Genomic DNA, 22,630 nt, shown 5'->3' with positions numbered 1-22,630 from the left:
AGGTATTGGAGTGGCCATCACAAGCCCTAACCTTAATCCTATAGAAAATAAAATATACACCAAGTCACTTGGCTCTGTCATATCCTCACATGGTCTCTCCTATCATTGCTATGCAGACGACACACAATTAATCTTCTCCTTTCCCCCCTCTGATAACCAGGTGGTGAAGCGCATCTCTGCATGTCTGCAGACATATCAGTGTGGATGACGGATCACCACCTCAAGCTGAACCTCGGCAAGACGGAGCTGCTCTTCCTCCCGGGGAAGGACTGCCCGTTCCATGATCTCGCCATCACGGTTGACAACTCCATTGTGTCCTCCTCCCAGAGTGCTAAGAACCTTGGCGTGATCCTGGACAACACCCTGTCGTTCTCAACTAACATCAAGGCGGTGACCCGTTCCTGTAGGTTCATGCTCTACAACATTCGCAGAGTACGACCCTGCCTCACGCAGGAAGCGGCGCAGGTCCTAATCCAGGCACTTGTCATCTCCCGTCTGGATTACTGCAACTCGCTGTTGGCTGGGCTCCCTGCCTGTGCCATTAAACCCCTACAACTCATCCAGAACGCCGCAGCCCGTCTGGTGTTCAACTTTCCCAAGTTCTCTCACGTCACCCCGCTCCTCCGCTCTCTCCACTGGCTCAGTTGAAGCTCGCATCCGCTACAAGACCATGGTGCTTGCCTACGGAGCTGTGAGGGGAACGGCACCTCCGTACCTTCAGGCTCTGATCAGGCCCTACACCAAACAAGGGCACTGCGTTCATCCACCTCTGGCCTGCTCGCCTCCCTACCTCTGAGGAAGTACAGTTCCCGCTCAGCCCAGTCAAAACTGTTCGCTGCTCTGGCACCCCAATGTGGGAACAAACTCCCTCACGACGCCAGGTCAGCGGAGTCAATCACCACCTTCCGGAGACACCTGAAACCCCACCTTTAAGGAATACCTAGGATAGGATAAAGTAATCCTTCTAACCCCCCCCCCCTTAAAAGAGTTAGATGCACATTTGTAAAGTGGTTGTTCCACTGGATATCATAAGGTGAATGCACCAATTTGTAAGTCGCTCTGGATAAGAGCGTCTGCTAAATGACTTAAATGTAAATGTAAAATGTGTGGCAGAACTGAAGATGAAAAACTGATGTGCGAGCAAGGAGGGCCTACAAACCTGACTCAGTTACACCAGCTCTGTCAGGAGGAATGGGCCAAAGTTCCCCAACTTATTGTGGGAAGCTTGTGGAAGGCTACCCAAAACGTTTGACCCAAGTTTAAACAATTTAAAGGCAATGCTACCAAATACTAATTGAGTGTATGTAATCTTCTGACCCAATGGGAATGTGATGTGAGAAATAAAAGCTGAAATAAAACTTTCTTTACACTATTATTCTGACATTTCACTTTCTTAAAATAAAGTGGTGATCCTAACTGACCTAAAACAGGGAATTTTTACTAGGATTAAATGTCAGGAATTGTGAAAAACTGATTTTAAATGTATTTGGCTAAGGTGTATGTAAACTTCCGCCTTCAACTGTACTACCCTTTCCCACCAAACGCAACATGCAACAATTTTAAAGATTTTGCCGTGTTACAGTTCATGTAAGGAAATCAGTCAATTGAAATATATTCATTAGGCACTAATCTATGGATTTCACATGACTGGGCAGGGGCCAGGCCAATCAGAATCCCTACAAAAGGGCTTTATTTTAAACAGAATTACTCCCTTTATTGTCCCCAGCATAAGGTGCACCTGTGTAATGATCATGCGATTTATTCAGCTTCTGCCACATCCAACAAGATTCAGAGCCGGTGTAGTAGGATTCGATCTTGGTCCTGTATTGACACTTTGCCTGTTTGATGGTTTGTCAGAGGGCGTAGCGGAATTTCTTTTAAGTGTCTGGATTAGAGTCCCGCTCATTGAAAGCGGCAGCTCTAGCCTTTACCTCGGTGYGGATGTTGCCTGTAATCCGTGGCTTCTGGTTGGGATATGTATGTACGGTCACTGTAGGGGCAACGTTGACGATGCACGTATTAATGAAGCTTGCAACTGATGTGGGCAACTCCTCAATGCCATCAGATGAATCCCGGAACATATTCCAGTGTGTGCTAGCGAAACAGTCCTGTAGCTTAGCATCTGCTTCATCGGACCTCTTCCGTATTGAGTACTTTCTGTTTATGTTTTTGCTTGTAAGCAGGAATCAGGAGGATAGATTTATGGTCAGATTTGCCAAATGGAGGGCGAGGGAGAGCTTTGTATGTGTCTCGGTGTGTGGAGTAAAGGTGATCTAGAGTTTTTTGCCTCTAATTGCACAGGTAACATGCTAGTAGAAATGAGAAAACGTATTTCAGCTTTCCTGCATATAAGTCACCAGCCACTAGGAGCACTATAGAGCTTATGGCCCTATACAGCTCATTGAGTGCAGTCCTAGTGCCAGCATTGGTTTGTGGTGGTACTATAGACCAGTGGTTCCCAAACTGTGGGGTGCGCCCCCAGGGGTCAGCAGGGTGGGCACAGTGGTCCGGCTTTAAACTTACTTTTGAAAGTTGTAATAGTAGAATGCACAAGGTGCAATTTCGAAATTGGGTAGTTCCACATCAGTTCCTCATGTTTTTCATTGCATACCTTAGATAGCTATTTAGAACTTGTCAGAAATGTCCAGATCAACTAATGTCAGCTAACAATTTTCTATTTAGGTTTTTTAGCCCATAGATATTGTTGTAATATTTTTGTCACTCACATAGCACAAATACACATTAGACATGGCAAATTGTATAGAACTGCAAGAAAATTTACTTTAAAACAAAACAAATTGCGCCCCATGACAAAGTGTAAAATTGCCACCAACAAGAGGGTGTGAACAGTTTGTTTCATGAGTGCTTGTGCCCATAGCTATAGACAAGGGGCGGGGGATGTTCCCCAATGCTGGAAGGGGGAGCCACAGTGAAAAAGTTTGGGAACCCTTGCATAGACAGCTACGAAAAATATAGATAACTCTCTTGGTAAATAGTGTGGTCTACAGTTTATCATGAGGTAGGTAACCCAGGCGAGCAGAACCTGGAGACTTCCTTAATATTAGAAATTGTGCGGCAGTTGTTGTTAAGAGACACCCAACCCCTCTGAGCTTCCTCGACGCAGCCGTTCTGTCCTGCCGATGTATAGAAAAAACATCTTGATTTATATTTACCATGTCGTTGTTCAGCCACGACTCTGAGAAACATAGGATTTTGCTGTTCTTCAGATCACGTTGATAGGATAGTCTCAAACAGAGTTCATCCAGTTTATTCTCCAGTGACTGCACTTTCGCCAATAGAATGGAGGGTAGAGGCGATTTATCCACTCTCCGACATAGTCTTGTCAGGTATCTATAGCGCCGTCTCCACCTTCGAGTGTCTGGGATTTGGGCCTGGTCCGTGATAATCAATATGTCTTTTGCCTCCTCCTCATTGAGGTAGAAGTCCTCGTTCAAATGGAGGTTAGTGATAGCTGTTCTGATATCCAAAAGCTTTTTTCTGACATAGGAAACGATGGCGGATACATTATGTACATTTTTATTTAATTTTATTACAGCCCAAAAATACACAAAATAGCACAATTGGTCAGGAGCCCGTAAACGGCCGCCATTCCCTCTAGTGCCATTATTCATTACTCTGATAATTCATACTCTAATATTTATTAGATTTACATCACTTTTTTTATTTTTATATATCCCTATAGTGTTATGCTATTTTAGCAGACGCTATTAGCATACACACTTATTTCTTGCTTGCATAACCTACATGAAACAATTAGCCCTGTTTAAACATTAATTTGGAAATGCATGTTTCTTTCAACTTTTAACCACAGATAGCATAACACTATAGGGATATTACATTGCAGAAAAACAACATGTGCAGAATGTTAAAAAGAGGTTTAGAAAACAGGAAAAGGCATTTCGGGGGGCAGGACAAACACAGGATGCGTAGCCACTCTTTTTGTTTTATCTGCCCCTCCAGGTCGTGGACTTTAATCATACATTTCCAGAAGATATTCTCCACATGTGTTCTTATTTCTCTTGTCAAAACGTTTTGAACCGTTTTCAACATACATGAAGATGTACATGTAATCTAAATCCATAAAAAGTAACATATTTCATTTGTGGAACCTCGGTCACAAACAAAGAAGTGCACATTGCTATATTTCCATCGCACCTGCATGTGTCAAAGCTTAACTTGATGGACCTCTCAGAATAATTCATTATTTTTACCCTACGGGAATTCTGTGGGAATTATTCCATGGAAGCAACAAGTGAAAAAAAGGGGCTACTGTGCCTTTAAAAGAAGTCGGAGAGTTCTCTGGGGAATCACCATAGAGGGCAGGGAAAGAGAACTTGCCTCACTTCCACCAAATGCCAGGGGCATTGTCATAGCCTATCCATGCATGTTGATTGGTCAACAGGGCGGCTTCCTGTGTTGATTCGAAGAGAGAGAGTGGAGTACATGAGGGAAGGGGGTTAGGAGGCATGCTCAGGCTGTGGGGACTAAAGAGTGAAGTCCTAAAGAAGGGGAAACCTCAGCCCCTGAGCCTGTAGAGCTGGGGGGTTGGACCTAACCGTGAGGGAGGGAGTCAGGAAATGCAACGTCTTCACCCGGGGGCCTCCTGTAGATTCGGGGGAAGCAGATGAGAGCTGGCTAACTGGATGCATTTGCGGGGATGCAAACCAAAGAGTAATCTGACTGCACTGATTTCTAGTGAGTACCGCAACTTGGCCTTGGGAGGGACTCCTGACATTTTTCAGCTTTTTCTCCCCCTCTCGTATCTTCTTTCTCTACTGTGTTCTAAATTGAAGAGAATGTTTAAACAGAAACATACTTGTTATTGCAACCATTACTAATATGTAACAGGACTCTGGGTGAAAGGTTGTTCTGAAGGTTTTCCAAAAATGTTGTTCTTCTCCTGTCTTGATTTCATATTTGCATCACTCTTCTGTAAACAGGAATACACAGTTTTTCTTGCTATTACCTAAAATTACTGCACTGTACTGTTATAGTTTGACCTACTAAGCATTTTTACAACATTTTTTGGGGGGCCAGTACACAATCAAATATGACAGCCGTCACATAACATAAAGTGACCGACTGGTTATTATATTTAGTGAACAATGTGAAGTGAATTATAATTAGGTTTGTGGTGCAATTGTTCTTGCTCTGTGAGTGTAACAGAGCTGAAGTAATGAATAAGTAAGTTGGCCTGGTCAGGAAGAATTGAGTAGGAAGCATAAAAGTCCTCTTCTGCGTTAGTGTGGGGTTAGGTCACTCACATTCCTCTTTGGTCACCTCTGATATGCCAAAGCTAGTGTTTTCACTCTAAAATAGGGTTAACCTGATACCCATAAAAAGAACCTGCACAGTTATGTAAATGTGATGGGATATTAGTATTTTTCTTGCTTTTCATGGCATATGCTCACATTTTGTATCCGTTAACTTACCATAGACTACCTCTATTGAATGTGAACTAATGATAATATAGTATAACAAGTGCTTAATTTGATCCGGCACCTCTGAGTTTTGGACTGTTTCATTCCGCAAACCATTTGCCAGGATCCAGTACCTCTCTTGGCATGAGAAATGTTTTCACTGTTTGCAATGTACCCATTCTGGTAACACTTTACGATAAGGTTCCATTTCTAAAGGACTTACAAAAAGTTTGTAATTATGTTATTAACAGTTATTTCATCATTTGTAAATRCATTATAAACCTTTAATAAATGTTATAACAAATTGGTCAAAATAGTTTGATTTCCAGTCAGTGCTTGCCAAATAGTAAGCCACTATTTACCTCCAACTATTGACCATTTTTAAATTCACCTACAAATGCGTGTAATATTGAACCCTTATGTATCATCATGCAACTTTATTTTCAATAGTTGCACAGTTGGAGGAGGTATCCTTAATCTTATAAGTGTTTAAGTGCATTTATAAGTTGTTAATAACTGGAGGTAAATATTGGCTTACTATTTGGCAAATACTGACCAGTTATTGCAGGCTAGCGTCCCACCTCGACAACAGCCAGTGAAGTTGCAGGGCGCCAAATTCAAAACAACAGAAATACCATGATTAAAATTCCTCAAATATACAAGTATTATCCACCATTTTAAAGATTCTTGTAAATCCAACCACAGTGTCCGATTTCAAAATGGCTTTACTGCGAAAGCACACCATGCGATTATGTTAGGTCAGCACCTAGTCACAGAAAACCATACAGCCATTTTTCCAGCCAAAGAGAGGAGTCATAGAAAGCAGAAATAGAGATAAAATGAATCACTAACCTTTGATGATCTTCATCAGATGGCACTCATAGGACTTCATGTTACACAATATATGTATGTTTTGTTCGATAAAGTTCATATTTATATCCATAAATCTCAGTTTACATTGGCACGTTATGGTCAGAAATACATTGTCTCAAACAAACATCCGGTGAAAGTGCAGAGAGCCACATCAAATTACAGAAATACTCATCATAAACATTGATAAACGATACAAGTGTTAAACAAATAAACGAATAAACGAATAAAGATAAACTTCTCCTTAATGCAACCGCTGTGTCAGATTTCAAAAAGGCTTTACGGAGAAAGCACACTTTGCGATTATGTTAGGTCAGCACCTAGCCACAGAAACCCATACAGCCATTTTCCAGCCAAGGAGAGTGTCACAAAAGTCAGAAATAGCATTAAAATGAATCACTTACCTTTGATGATCTTCATCTGGTGGCACTCCCAGGTCTCCATGTTCGACAATACATGTTTGTTTTGTTCGATAATGTCCCTCTTTATGTCCAAATACATCCTTTTTGTTCGCGCGTTTTGTCCAGTAATCCGAATGCTTAAGGCGCGTGCACTAAGTCCAGACAAAAAGTCAAAAAAGTAGAATAAAAGTTAGTAGAAACATGCCAAACGATGTTTAAAATCAACCCTCCGGTTGTTTTTGTCATAAATAATCAATAATATTTCAACCGGACAAAAGCTTCGTCAATAGGAAAGGAGAAACAAGAAAGGCGCGTTCCCGATCAGGCGCATGGCTGATGAATGGAAATTTCCACTGGCCACTGATTGAAAGTGCTGTATCTCCCTCATTTTTCAGAGTAAAAGCCTGGAACGATGCCTAAAGACTGGCAACATGTAGAGGAAGCCAGAGAGCTCGTGAGCTGGATCCTAAGTCTTTGTATGGTGGATAGGCTTTCAATGGAAAAACAGCCTTTCAAAATAATAGTACTTCCTGGTTGGATTTTCCTCTGGTTTTTGCCTGCCATATCAGTTCTGTTATACTCACAGACATTATTTTAACAGTTTTRGAAACTTTAGAGTGTTYTCTATCCAAATCTACYWATTATATGCATATCCTATCTTCTGGGCCTGAGTAGCAGGCAGTTTAATTTGGGCACGCTTTTCATCCAAAATTCTGAATGCTGCCCCCTACCCTAGTGAAGTTAAAGTTACCTCTGTAATTATCCTTTCCCCTAAAAAACGTAACGTGAACGTGGCTGATATTCTAAGAATTGAATAGAGTTGGGCCTGCCTGAATTTATGGTTGGCGCAATATTGTAACCGTAGACCAACGCCTGGCCATTGCTGTGGTGAGACAGAGAAGCGTGCCTGTACCTCTCACAGAACTAGAAATACATTCAGTTTCTATGACCTCACTCTGCTCTGATAGACATGAGCCTGCAACTCTCATAATTTATTTCCATATAAAATCATAGGCACGGGAAGGGTGCTGGAGGTGCTGCAGCACCCCAGATGATACATTTAAATATATTTGTTGAAGTTATTTAATTCCTGCTGTCTGTTAAAACCTCTACGGACCCCCCCATCCCGGATCCGGGATCATCCTCATCAGAAACGCTGACTAGCATAGCCTAGCCTAGCGCCACAGGGATATCATATAATATAATTTCATGAAATCACAAGTCCAATACAGCAAATGAAAGATAAACATCTTGTGAATCCAGCCAACATGTCCGATTTTTTTAATGTTTTACAGCGAAAACACAACATATATTTATGTTAGCTCACCACAATAGCCCAACACACAACGCCATTTTGTTCACCGCAAAGATAGCTTTCACAAAACCCACAAATAGAGATACAATTAATCACTAACCTTTGAACAACTTCATCAGATGACAGTCTTATGACATTATGTTATACAATACATTTATGTTTTGTTCGAAAATGTGCATATTTATAGCTAYAAATCGKGGTTYTACATTGCMGCCATGGTCACAAATGGCACCAAAACAGCCAGAATAATTACAGAGAGCAACGTGAAATACAGAAATACTCATCATAAAACTTTTATGAAAAATACATGTTGTACACATAATTAAAGATAAACATCTTGTGAATCCAGACAACATGTCCGATTTTTAAAATGTTTTACAGCGAAAACAYAACATATATTTATGTTAGCTCACCACAATAGCCCAAMACACAACGCCATTTTTTCACCGCAAAGATAGCTTTCACAAAACCCACAAATAGAGATAAAATTAATCACTAACCTTTGAACAACTTCATCAGATGACAGTCTTATGACATYATGTTATACAATACATTTATGTTTTGTTCGAAAATGTGCATATTTATAGCTATAAATCGTGGTTCTACATTGCCGCCATGGTCACGAATGGCACCAAAATGTCCGGAGAAATTTTAGACAGCCACGTAATCTAACAGAAAAACTCATCATAAACTTTGCTGAAAAATACATGTTTCGTATAGAATTAAAGATACACTGGTTCTTAATGCAACCGCTGTGTTAGATTTAAAAAAATAACTTTAGTACAAAGCACAGCATGCAATAATCTGAGACAGCGCTCAGCCATTCTCCGCCATGTTGAGTCCAAAGAGTCCACAAAAATACGAAATAACATCATAAATATTCCCTTACCTTTGATGAACTTTCATCAGAATGCAGTGCCAGGAATCCTAGTTCCACAATAAACCGTTGTTTTGTTTTAGAATGTCAGTTTCTTCTGTCGAATTAGCAACTTTGGCTAGCATGGTGGAGCTCACGTGTCCATGAAGATTTTACGCATTCAAAAAGTCATAATAAAAGTCGAATAAACTGGTCAAACTCAGTTGAGAATCCATCTTTAGGATGTTTTTCACAAATATATCCAATAACGTCCCAGACGGAGCATTTCTTCGTGTCTACCTAACGCATTGMRGACAACGATATGACAAACCCAAGTGCGWAGCCAAGTACTACCAATATGGCTGACCTCTCACTCCAACGAGTCCCATCCGGTCCCAGAAAAGGCTAGACACTTCATTCCACGTTCTACTGCCTGTTGACATCTAGTGGAAGGCGTATGAAGTGCATACAGATCCATAAATACAAGACAATTGAATAGGCAATGCCTTTCACAGAGACCCATTTCAGAATTTTCACTTCCTGTTTGGAAGTTCTGTTTTACTCACAGATATAATTCAAACAGTTTTAGAAACTTCAGAGTGTTTTCTATCCAATAGTAATAATAATATGCATATCATATCATATGATCTAGGACAGAGTACGAGGCCGTTTAAATTGGGCACAATTTTATCCAGAATTTTATCCAGGGCGCCCCCTATTTCCAAGAGGTTATTAAGAAATAAATGAAAAAATTTGGAAGACTACACCAGGAGTATGCCTATAATTTAGCCACATAGGATCAATAGCTTTTTTATATATTTTTTAAATAGCCTAGCTGTGGATTGTGTGTAGCCCAATCCCAAATCAAATTTTATTTGTCACATACACGTGATTAGCAGATGTTATTGCGGTTGTAGGGAAATGCTTGTGTTTCTAGTTCCAACAGTGCAGTAATATCTAACAAATTACATAACATATACCCAATACACACAAATCTAAGTAGGAATGAATTAAGACTATACATATGGACAAGCGATGTCAGAGCGGAATGGACTAAGATACCGTAGAATAGTATAGAATACATTATATACATAAGAGATGAGGAATGCCAGATATGTAAACATTATTAAAGTGACTAGTGTTCCATTCCTCAAAGTGGCCAGTGATTTCTAGTATATGTCGATAGGCAGCAGCCTCTAATGTGCTAGTGATGGCTGTGTAACAGTCTGATGGCCTTGAGATAGAAGCTGTTTTTCAGTCTCTCGGTCCCAGCTTTGATGCACCTGTACTGACCTCGCCTTCTGGATGATACCGGGGTGAACAGGCAGTGGTTTGGGTGGTTGATGTCCTTGATGATCTTTTTGGCCTTCCTCTGAAATCGGGTGCTGTACGTGTCCTGGAGGGCGGGTAGTTTGCCCCCGTTAAAGCGTTGGGCAGACCGCACCACCCTCTGGAGAGCCTTGTGGTTGCGGGCGGTGCAGTTGCCGTACCAGGCGGTGATACAGCCCGACAGGATGCTTTCAGTTGTGCATCTGTAAAAGTTTGTGAGGGTTTTGGGTGAAAAGCCAAATTTCTTCAACCTGAGGTTGAGGAGGCTCTGTTGCTCCTTCTTCACCACACTGTCTGTGTGGGTGGTCCATTTCAGTTTGTTTGTGGTGTGTACGCCAAGGAACCTGATGCTTTCCACCCTCTCCACTGCGGTCCCGTCGATGTAGATGGGGGGGGTGCACCCTCTGCTATTTCCTGAAGTCCACGATCATCTCCTTTGTATTGTTGATGTTGAGTGAAAGGTTGTTTTCCTGACACCACACTCCCAGAGCGCTCACCTCCTCCCAGTAGGCTGTCTCGTCATCGTTGGTAATCAAGCCTACTGCTGTTGTCGTCTGCAAACTTGATGATTGAGTTGGAGGCGTGCTTGGCCATGCGGTCATGGGTGAACAGGGGGTACAGGAGAGGGCTGAGCATGCACGCTTGTGGGGCCCCAGTGTTGAGGATCAATGGAGTGGAGGTGATGTTTCCTACCTTCACCCGTCAGGAAATCCAGGACCCAATTGCACAGGGCGGGGTTCAGACCCAGAGCTTAATGATGAGCTTGCAGGGTACTATGGTGTTGAATGCTAAGGTATAGTCAATAAACAGCATTCTTACATAGGTATTCCTCTTGTCCAGATGGCATTGGCACTTTTTGTAGTCTGTGATTGTCTGCCACACGTCTGAGCTGTTGAATTGCGACTCCACTTTATCTCTATACAGACGTTTAGCTTGTTTGATTGCCTTGTGGAGTGAATAACTACACTGTTTATATTCTGCCATATTACCAGTCGCCTTGCCATGGTGAAATGCGGTGGTTCGCGATTTCACTTTCACGCGAATGCTACTATGCTACTCCTAATTTACTAATTTACAAAAATAAAAAACATACACTGGTTCCTCCTTTAAAAGTTGCGAGCTTTCATCGCGGGACTTAGAGGTACCCACCCCCTTGCAGTGCTCCAGACCACTGCAAGGGGGAGTTAGAGCACTCATTATGCATTTTGGTCCCAAGGTTTTTATATTACCAATCATCATATTGAGTGGTTCCAATGACGAATTTGATGCGAGCTACACGTCCCTGGTGACTTTCTTCAGCAAAGATGGCTGACAAAACATTATGGTGGAAGCAAATTTAAGTAATTATAACGTCATAACGAGTCAAGCTAAAAATGTACAATTGAGAGGAATATGTTAGTTAATGTAGAGACAAACGATTGTGCATATTTTTTTTGTCATAAAATGTAATTATGAAAATCTCTATTTCGCAAGTTTTATCATATCCAATACCAGGTGTATCAAACTCCATTCTTTGAATGATGTATTACAATTATACACGTCAACATTCTTTTCCACTCCTGCCCCTGGGACATCAATGATTACACATTGTAACTATGCAATAGACTAGAAACATGATTTAAGTAAAGGCTGATTTGTAATTCATATATACAGAATAAAACACAGTACATCTGCCAGCATGTCCACAAGCGAGCCACTCAGGGGGATAATGACGCGTGGAAGAGAGCGAGGAACGAGATGGGAATAACAATCCAAGCTATTTGCTCTGAGACCGGCATAATAATGTAATGAAACAAGCAGGGAGCAGGTTTCAAACCCTCAACATTCTAGCCCGAAGTCCAGCAAGCTATCGAATGTTTTAATTGGGGTTGGGGCCGATTATGGCTAAAAACACTATCAATTGTAATCTTTAACGTGGAAAGGGAAAAAGTATTATTATTATATATTTTTCAGAAGCAGGATGGGCTATTAGTTGAACAATAGACTTTTCAACCTTTTACTAATAATTGTCTAATAGTTGAGCTAGGTGTGAACCCCCCCAACTTGCAACAAATAATTTGTATCCATCTTTCCACATCTACCTACAGTCGTGGCCAAAATTTTGAGAATGACACAAATATTAATTTTCACAAAGTTTGCTGCATCAGTGTCTTTAGATATTTTTGTCAGATGTTACTATGGAATACTGAAGTATAATTACACGCGTTTCATAAGTGTCAGGCTTTTATTGACAATTACATGAAGTTGATGCAAAGAGTCAATATTTGCAGTGTTGACCTTCTTTTCAGAACCTCTGCATCCGCCCTGGCATGCTGTCAATTAACTTCTGGGCCACATCCTGACTGATGGCAGCCCATTCTTGCATAATCAATGCTTGGAGTTTGTCAGAATTTGTGGGGTTTTGTTTGTCCACCCGCCTCTTGAGGATTGACCACAAGTTCTCAATGGGAGTAAGGTTTGGGGAGTTTCCTGGCCATGGACCCAAAATATCGATGTTTTGTTCCCCGAGCCAAATGATGATGCAGAAATGTTATGCTCTTAGTGTAACCTTTATTTAACTAGGCAAGTCAGTTAAGAACAAATACTTATTTACAAGGACAGCCTACTCCTTCCTCCCGTTGTACAGCGTCATATTTTCCATTCTAACGGAAACCCTGAGGGTTTCGTTTTTTGTTTTTCTCTGACTATAAACACCATAATATTAATCAAATTAATTAAGCCACATTTCTTAAAATCAATCCCATATACTGTGTTATTACAAAAAAGGTTTTAAATTCTCTGTTAATGCCATTAAATAAAAATGTTTGTCTCTGTGCTTCATAATTTTCTTTCAATTCGCAAGAGGCTGAATGTATCTCAACAGAGAAAGCATCCGAGTGAGCGAAACAGCGGCCCTATCTCTGTATGTAAAGCCCATTTATCTGATGCTGTATGGTCAAAAATAATATGATATTGTTGAAAGCATCCAAGTGAGCAAAATATATTTTTGACCAGACAGCCTCAGATAGATGGGCTTCACATACAGAGAGAGGGGAGCTGATACGCTCGCTCGGATGCTTTCAAAAATATCATTATTTTTGACCAGCATTGAAGCGCTGAAGGGAAGCCAGCGAGCATTTGGCCTACCTTGATAATAAAACAATTATAATAATAGCCAATCAGCTTGGAGCTAAACTGAGTGAGCTCAACTTTGAATGGTCCTGGAGCACCAAAAAAAAGTGTCAAGGGAAGCCAGTTTGGATTTGGCTTCACACCAATCACATCACCCCAAAAGCCAATCTTCATATACAGAAAAAACTTGAATGGTTTCATCTCTTTGTGTTGTCTTCCGGTGGCCAGCTAGCTAGCTAAAATTGTCACTTTCCTAAATTAGCCATGGATGGAGATCGGGATTGTGGTTTTACTTAATTCTCCGTACTGGCCAATGATTATAACAGCGATTCTGATCCAACCATAAATTCACACGTTGTGCTCCTGGCCTACAAGTTCAACATGTAGCTAGATGTATTAGGTTMATGTTAAATAGCCTACCTGGCATTTTAGCCAGGTAGGCTAGGACAAAAAAACTAAAAGTGTGTACTGTATCATGACAGTCATAGACCGTTTAGTCAACATGAAAGAAGAGGATGGAATTGGCATTTCACTGCAAGTAGGGTGATTCAACATGTTGTTTTTTTCTGGACTGAACCGAAATATAAACGCAACATGCAACAATTTTAATGAGTTTATTCATTTCGGTCATTTGAAATAAATTAATTAGGCCCTAATCTATGGATTTCACGACTCAGCAGGGGCGCAGCCATGGGTGGGAGGGCATAGGTCCAACCACATGGTAGCCAGGCCCACCCACTGGGGAGCCAGGCCCAGTCAATCAGAATAAGTTTTCCCCCACAAAAGGGCTTTATTACAGACATAAATACTTCTGTTTCATCACACGTGGTTACACGTGGTCTGCGGTTGTGAGGCTGGTTGGATGTACTGCCAAATTCTCTAAAACGACATTGGCGGCATCTTATGGTAGAGAAATTAACATTAAATTCTCTGGTAACAGAGACATTCATGCAGTTGACATTCCTGCAGTCAGCATGCCAATTGCAAGTTTCCTCAACTTGAGACGTCTGTGGCGTTGTGTGACAAAACTGCGCAATTTAGAGTGGCCTTTTATTGTCTCCAGCACAAGGTGTACCTGTGTCATGATCATGCTGTTTAATCAGCTTCTTGATATGCCACACCTGTCAGGTGGATGGATTATCTTGGCGAAGGAGAAATGCTCACTAACAGTGATGTAAGTAAATAAAGAACTAAACATTTCTGAGAAATAAGCTTTTTGTGTGTATGGAACATTTCTGGGATCTTTTATTTCAATCAATCAAATGTATTTATTAAGCCCTTTTTACATCAGCCGATGTCACAAAGTGCTGTACAGAAACCCAGCCTAAAACCCCAAACAGCAAGCAATGGAGATGTAGAAGCACGGTGGCTTGTAAAAACTCCCTAGAAAGGCAGAAACCTAGAGAGGAACCAGGCTCTGAGGGGTGGCCAGTCCTCTTCTGGCTGTGCCGGATTGACATAACAGTACATGTCCAAGATGTTCAAACGTTCATAGATGACCAGCAGGGTCAAATAATAATAATCACAGTGGTTGTAGAGAGTGCAATAGGTCCGCACCTCAGGAGTAAATGTCAGTTGGCTTTTCAGAGAGCGAGAGAGAGAGAGAGAGTCGAAAACAGCAGGTCTGGGGAACAGGTCAGGGTTCCATAGCCGCAGGCAGAACAGTTGAAACTTGAGCAGCAGCATGACCAGGTGGACTGGGGACAGCAAAGAGTCATCAGGCCAGGTAGTCCTGAGGCATGGTCCTAGGGCTCAGGTCCTCCGAGAGGGGATGGAGAGAGAATTAGAGGGAGCATACTTAAATTCACACAGGACACCGGATAAGACAGGAGAAATACTCCAGACATAACAAACTGACCCTAGCCCCCAACACAAACTATTGCAGCATGAATACTGGAGGCTGAGACAGGAGGGGTTGGGTACGCTGTGGCACCGTCCGACGATACCCCCGGACAGGGCCAATCAGGCAGGATATAACCCCACCCAACTCCACGCCACTAGAGGGATATCTTCAAACCACCAACTTACTACGCTGAGACAATGCTGAGTATAGCCCATGAAGATATCCCCCTCGGCACAAACTTGAGGGGGGAGCCAAACCCGGACAGGAAGGTCACTTTAGTGACTCAACCCACTCAAGTGACACACCCCTCCTAGGGACGGGATGGAAGACCACCAGTAAGCCAGTGACTCAGCCCCCGTAATAGGGTTAGATGCAGAGAATCCCGGTGGAGAGAGGGGAACCGGCCAGGCAGAGACGGCATGGGCGGTTCGTTGCTCCAGTGCCTTTCCGTTCACCTTCACACCCCTGGGCCAGACTACACTCAATCATAGGACCTACTGAAGAGATGAGTCTTCAATAAAGACTTAAAGGTTGAGACCGAGTCTGCGTCTCTCACATGGATAGGCAGATCATTCCATAAAAATTGATCTCTATAGGAGAAAGCCCTGCCTCCAGCTGATTGCTTAGAAATTCTAGGGACAATAAGGAGGCCTGCGTCTTGTACTAAGGTCTAGACAGGGGTGGGCAATTCCAGTCCTCGAGGGCCTGATTGGTGTCACAGTTTTGCCCCAGCTAACACACCTGACTCCAATAATCACCTAATCAAGATCTTTAGTTTAGAATGCAATTTCATTAATCAGCTGTGTTTGCTAGGGATGGAAAAAGTGAGACATCGATCAGGCCCTCGAGGACTGGAGTTGCCCACCCCTTGGTATGATGCCGTTAAAGGGTCATTTATCACCTTCACGAGTGCAGTCTTAGTGCTATGGTGGGGTCTAAAACCAGCATGAAGAGTTTTGTATACATTCTCTTCAGTGAGTTGCTGCGCAAACAGCTTTTTCATATTTTTTTTGAGAGGAATGGAAGATTCGATGTAGGCTAATAGTTTTTAAAATATTTTCTGAGTCAAGGTTTGGGTTTTTCAAGAGAGGCTTTATTACTACTACTTTTAGTGAGTTTGGTACACATCCGGTGGATTAGGAGCCATTTATTATGTTCAACATAGGAGTGCCAAGCACAGGAAGCAGGTCTGTCAGTAGTTTAGTTGGAATAGGGTCCAGTATGCAGCTTGAAGGTTTAGAGGCCATCACTATTTTCATGAATGTGTCAAGAGATCTAGGATTAAAACACTTGAGTGTCTCCCTTGATCCTACGTCCTGGCAGTGTTGTGCAGACTCAGTGCAACTGAGCTTTGGAGAAATACGCAGATTTAAAGAGGAGTCCGTAATTTGCTTTCTAATGATCATGATATTTTCGTCAAAGAAGTTCATGAATTGATCACTGCTGAAGTGATTTCAGCTCATGAAACATGACCAACACTTTACATGTTGCGTTTTATATTTTTGTTCAGCGTACTTGCAAACACACACACACACACACACACACACACACACACACACACACACACACACACACACACCAGTACCATGGACAGCCACATACAGTTGAAGTCGGAAGTTTACATACACCTTAGCCAAATACATTTAAACTCAGTTTTTCACAATTCCTGACATTTAATCCTAGTAACAATTCCCTGTCTAACAATTTCTGATCAGTCAGGATCACCACTTTATTTTAAGAATGTGAAATGTCAGAATAATAGTAAGGGGAATGATTTATTTCAGCTTGTATTTCTTTCATCACATTCCCAGTGGGTCAGAAGTTTACATACATACACTCAATTAGTATTTGGTAGCGTTGCCTTTAAATTGTTTAACTTGGGTCAAACATTTCGGGTAGCCTTCCACAAGCTTCCCACAATAAGCTGGGTGAATTTTGTAGAGTGGCCAGAAGGAAGCCACTCCTCAGTAAAACGCACATGACAGCCCACTTGAAGTTTGCCAAAAGGCACCTAAAGACTCTCGGACCATGAGAAACAAGATTCTCTGGTCTGATGAAACCAATATTGAACTCTTTGGCTTGAATACCAAGCGTCACGTCTGGAGTAAACCTCCCCATCCAACCTGACAGAGCTTGAGAGGATCTGAGGAGAAGAATGGAAGAAACTCCCCAAATACCGGTGTGCCTAGCTTGTAGCGTCATACTCAGGAATACTCGAGGCAGTAATCGCTGTCAAAGGTGCTTCAACACAGTACTGAGTTTTTGTTATTTTTATACATGTGAACATTTTTCTAAAAACCTGTTTTTGTTTTGTCATTATGGAGTATTGTGCGTAGATTGATGAGGGGGGGAAACGATTTCATCAATTTAAGAATAAGTCTGTTACCTAATAAAATGTAGAAAAAGTCAAGGGGTCTGAGTACTTTCGAAAGGTACTGTATGAACTAACAGGTTATAGAGCAAACAACGCAATTATCACAATACATAGGTTGTAATATGGCTTTTTTCCTTGCTTGGCATCCCCGTTGATTTTACCCATGCACCGCCACTGGTCTCCAGTCAGGAACTCGCATCAAATATGTCAGTGAACAGCATGCAGCCAAAACAGGGCTTTAGCAATATTTCTAATACAATCACAGCAAAATAAGTTGTAAAAGCAAATGACTCCTGCTGAAAATAGAAGACTAATCTGCCTGTAGGCTACCAAATATGTTATCAACTTCCAAATAGGCCTGTTGAGCGAACAGCATTGTTTTATAAAGTAAAACGAGAGAGGCAAGGGCATCAGCCATCGCCAGTGATTGAGCTGCGCATCATTGGGTGAGTCAGTGAAACTGGAAGGCTTTTTTAGGACTAGAATATTATATAGAGACAATATGCATCTCCACACACCTAGGCCTAGGCTATTGATGGATTGATGACAAGGTTGTTTTTATTGATCGCATATTCTCAGTTTGTCATTGTCAAAATAGGCTGTTATTTCAATCATTTGTTAGGTATTAAAACAAATTCAGTCATCTAAAATGATGTGGAATTGCATGAAATGCGTTTATAAAAGGCAACCMAAAAAATCTACAAACTGTGTGCAACTTCTGCAAGCGCCTACTGCTCTGTGCCAGTACGCAAAAGTGAGGATAATGCATGCAATGGTCACCCAGTTTACAAATTAAGCATAGAGTAACACATTATTACAAACGCATGCATTCATATTTTCGTTACAAAATGTATTGATTAAATTTGGAGTCATGCTGAAGTATGGCCATACCTACAGTAATAGGAGCCTAGGGGAAAATCCTAATTTCCTATTAAAATATAATTTTCATCTTCTATTGACATCATTGACAGTAATAGGAGTGTATATTGACCTACTGTCGCTGAACCCTGTCCATCCTCCCCTCTCCAGGCCCATGTGAAGGCTCAGGTGTCCAGTAAGAGCCAGCTGCTGGACATGATGAGCAGGAAGCACCGGGAGCTGGAAGGCCGGCTGGATGACATGCTCTCCCGTATCGCCAAGGAGACCGAGGAGATCAAGGACCTGGAGCAGCAGCTGACCGACGGTGAGAGGGACTAGAACTTGATGATTTGTCTGAGTCCTGTTCATTAGCCACAAAAAGGAAGAAAACCGACTGACACGGGGAGGGGCTTAAAAAAATTACAAATAAATAGGCAAGTAAGTTAAGAACAAATTCTTATTTACAGTGACAGCCTACCCCGGCCAAACCCGGGCGAAGCTGGGCCAATTGTGCTCCGCCCTATGGGACTCCCAATCACGGCCGGATGTGATACAGCCTGGAATAAAACCAGGGACTGTAGGGACGCCTCTTGCACTGAGATGCAGTGCCTTAGACCACTGCGCCACTCTACCTGAACGTGTTCAATTAGAAACGTTTTCCTTGGTAAAACATTTTCCTACAATGTGCCCTAATGAACACGACTCTGCTGTCTGTCTCCAAACAGATAATGAGAGAGAGCTGCTTCTGGTTGGGTTTAAAGTTTAGTTTATTAGGATCCCCATTAGCTATTGCACATACTCTTCCTGGGGTCCTCATAAAACGTACAAATACATGACAAAGTACAGAACAGTTAAAGACGACAACAAAAGTTATATATTGGAAAGACCTCAAGAGACAACAAAAATACTATTTACACACTGTTCATAAATACAGTTGAAGTCGGAAGTTTACATACACTTAGGTTGGAGTCATTAAAACTCGTTTTTCAACCACTCCACAAATTTCTTGTTAACCTCTCTGGGATATGTGGGACGGTAGCGTCCCACCTGGCCAACATCCAGTGAAAATGCAGAGCGCCAAATTCAAATAAATTACTATAAAAATTTAACTTTCATGAAATCGCACAATTCAGTATACCAAATTAAAGCTACACTTGTGAATCCAACCAACGTGTCAGATTYCAAAAATGCTTTACGGGAAAAGCAAACAATGCTATTATCTGAGGATAGCACCCCAGCTAACAATCACAGACCATCATATTTCAACCTTCCAGGCGCGACACAAAACGCAGAAATAAAGATATAATTCATGCCTTACCTTTGACGAGCTTCTTCTGTTGGCACTCCAATATGGTCCTTTTGTTCGATTTATTCCGTCGATATATATCCAAAATGTCAATTTATTTGTCGCGTTTGATCCAGAAAAACACCGGTTCCAACTTGCACAACGTGACTACAAAATATCTCAAAAGTTTTGTCCAAACTTTTCAAACTACTTTTGTAATACAACTTTAGGTATTTTTTTAACGTAAATAATCGATAAAATTGAAGACGGGATGATCTGTGTTCAATACCGGAGGAAAACAATGTGTAGCATGCTTTCTGGTCACGCTCCTCTAACAAACAGTACACTTCACTGGAGCCTCATKCTGAACATGGCTACTTCTTCATTTCTCAAAGGAAAAACCTCAACCAATTTCTAAAGACTGTTGGCATCCAGTGGAAGCGATAGGAACTACAGGAAGGTCCCTTAGAAATCTGGATTCCCAATGAAAATTCATTGAAAAGAGAGTGACCTCAAAAAATATAAAATCCGAATGGTTTTATATAAATGCTAACCTCTTACCATTACAATAACAGGGGAGGTTAGCATTTTTTKGGGGGGATGATATTTCTCACTCATCATTATCCACGATTCATGCAGGACTATCGATAATCATAGTAGCATCCACATAAATGTAGAAGTGCTTAGAAACATATTCTATTCTTATTTACAATAAAAGTGACTCCAAAATGAAACATTTTTTATCATTTCATTTCTATTGGACAAAAATAATCTGAAACACAACCAAAACGAACAGCAAATGCATCCAACAAATTTGTAGAGTCACAAGCTTGATGTAATCATTGCGTGGTAGGAATTTTGGACCAAATACAAAATTTTTGACTACTTTAATTGGTCCCCTCAGTCATTTTATCGTTTCAAATCCAAAATGCAGCGGTACAGAGCCAAAACAACAACAAAAATGTTTCATTCTCACAATACTTTTGGAGCTCACTATGTCTGTTTGAAGTGTATGCAAATAGATTATAAAGTGGTTAGACATTTTCAACACACAAATGTTTCTTAAAAAGACTAGAAGAGAAGTAGTCAATTTCTCCTTAACCATGAAACACTAGCATGCATGTTGTTGATGTTAGTTCTGTGTGCAGTTAAGGGCAGGGTGAGCTACTTTGTTTTGAGCCAGCTGCAGCTTTGCTAGGTCTTTCTTTGCTGCACCTGACCCTATTAAGATGGGACAAGATCAGAGCCTGAACAACTAGTACAGTTGATCTTGGTGTCAAAAACTCAGAACATCTACTAAATTGGTCCTTAGTAGGGTATGTTCATAGCAGTTGTATGTACATTTTATCATTACGCCATTGACACTATTTGTTTCTTCCCAGGAAAATGTGGCATCATGTGCGAAGCTGCAGCTTTAACATATCTGCATATATCCCAGACAGTTCCCCTCCAAAAGTCCCACTAATTGAGTTAGACACAATAGCTTCCTTGTTTCAGAACCCCTACCCCCCATTATTATTCAGAGCTCTTCCAAACTCACATTAAACCTACCAGGCCTTGCTGTGATCCTTCTAAATACCTGGAGAGTATAATTGCTATTTAGACTCACTGACACGGTCACGAGTCTCCCCACCATTGTCCTTAATTAACCACAATGGATAACCAACCAATGGCACTGCCTCCCACCACAGGTCAGATAGCAGCCAACGAGGCTCTGAAGAGGGACCTGGAGGATATAATCTCTGGCCTGCAGGAGTACCTGAGCGGGGTGAAGGAGCAAGCCCGATGTGCCCAGGCAGACTGCCACCACCTGCAGAGGGAGATGGAGGCCCTGCAGCGCTACCTGAATGAGAGCCAGGAGCAGCGCCGCCTGCTGGAGACAATCGCCACCGCCACTGATACAGAGAAAGCACAGCAGCAGCAGGAGCTGGACGCGCTGAGGAGGGAGAACGCTGAGCTGCGGCGGGCGCAGGGTCAGATCAGCGCCTACGAAGCGGAGCTGGAGAGCCAGCTGCAGGAGCGCCACACTGAGGCGGGCCAGCTAAAGGAGGAGCTGGGGCGAATGTGCAGGCTTAGCCAGTTGGAGCACGCTGCCCTGCAGGCGGCGTTGGACAAGGAAAGGCAGTCCAAGGACAATGCCCAGGCCCGACTACAGCTGGCTGCAGAGAGGGAGCAGCAGAGGGAGGAGCTCCTGGAACAGCTCACTGCTCTACAGGAGGACAAGGCCAGTCTGGAGGAGTGTGTGGGTGCTCTGCAGAGTTCTCTAGAGCAGGCCAGGGGAACATTGCTATGCCCACAGGAGGTGCAGAGGCATCTTGAGCAGATGATCAGGACCATCACCTCAGGGCAGCCTGGCCACATCAGGTGAGGGAGTCTCCCACTGTTCACCCCCAGTGAGAGTGGGACCATATAGTTGGGTAGAAGACTTGCCACAAAGCCTAAATAAGGGAGATAGCCCTCAGTGGCGTCATGCTGTCAAATAAGTTATAATGGTAAAGATAGGGTATGGGCCCTCATTCCAACTCTATGATTGGGACAAACACATGGTTTATGCATACTTGGTATTCACATCGTATTTTTTTTAAATTAATTTACCACAATTAATTTCAATAGAAATTTAGCAAAAATAGATAGGATTCTGCAACCATGGAGAGGTAAATACTCTATTTATGGAAAAATCACATTGATTAACATTTTGGTCCTATCACTTACTAATGGCACTGCCTACTCCAGATAACAMATTTTTTTAATCATAAAAATGTAAATCTAAAAAAGATTTCATTTTATTTGGAATGCTAAGACGGATAAAATAAAACGTGCCTATTTATATAATGAATGAGTTTGGGAGGCTAAAATTATTAAATATTAAAGCTTTAAACCTCTCACTAAAAACTTCACTCATACATAAGTTATACTTAAACCCAAAATGGTTTAAGTAGATTATTAA

The 22,630-nt window shown here is 41.9% G+C and overlaps 1 protein-coding gene across 5 annotated transcripts in view; it reads left to right on the top strand.

Annotated features, from left to right (window-relative positions):
* cntrl (centriolin) overlaps positions 1 to 22,630 on the top strand; it is a 107,160-nt gene that overhangs the window by 42,841 nt on the left and 41,689 nt on the right. For all 5 annotated transcript variants that reach the window (XM_070447154.1, XM_070447153.1, XM_070447152.1 and 2 more), the window contains exons 12-13: positions 18,570 to 18,723; positions 21,375 to 22,047. In XM_070447154.1, the coding sequence (XP_070303255.1) occupies positions 18,570 to 18,723; positions 21,375 to 22,047 (827 nt within the window). The remainder of the gene's footprint in view (positions 1 to 18,569; positions 18,724 to 21,374; positions 22,048 to 22,630) is intronic.

The sequence above is a fragment of the Salvelinus sp. IW2-2015 genome, linkage group LG15 (assembly GCF_002910315.2).
Source record: "Salvelinus sp. IW2-2015 linkage group LG15, ASM291031v2, whole genome shotgun sequence".
Lineage (NCBI taxonomy): Eukaryota > Metazoa > Chordata > Actinopteri > Salmoniformes > Salmonidae > Salvelinus > Salvelinus sp. IW2-2015.
The sequence above is the reverse complement of the archived record's forward strand: the minus strand, read 5'-3'. Positions and strand labels throughout refer to the sequence as shown.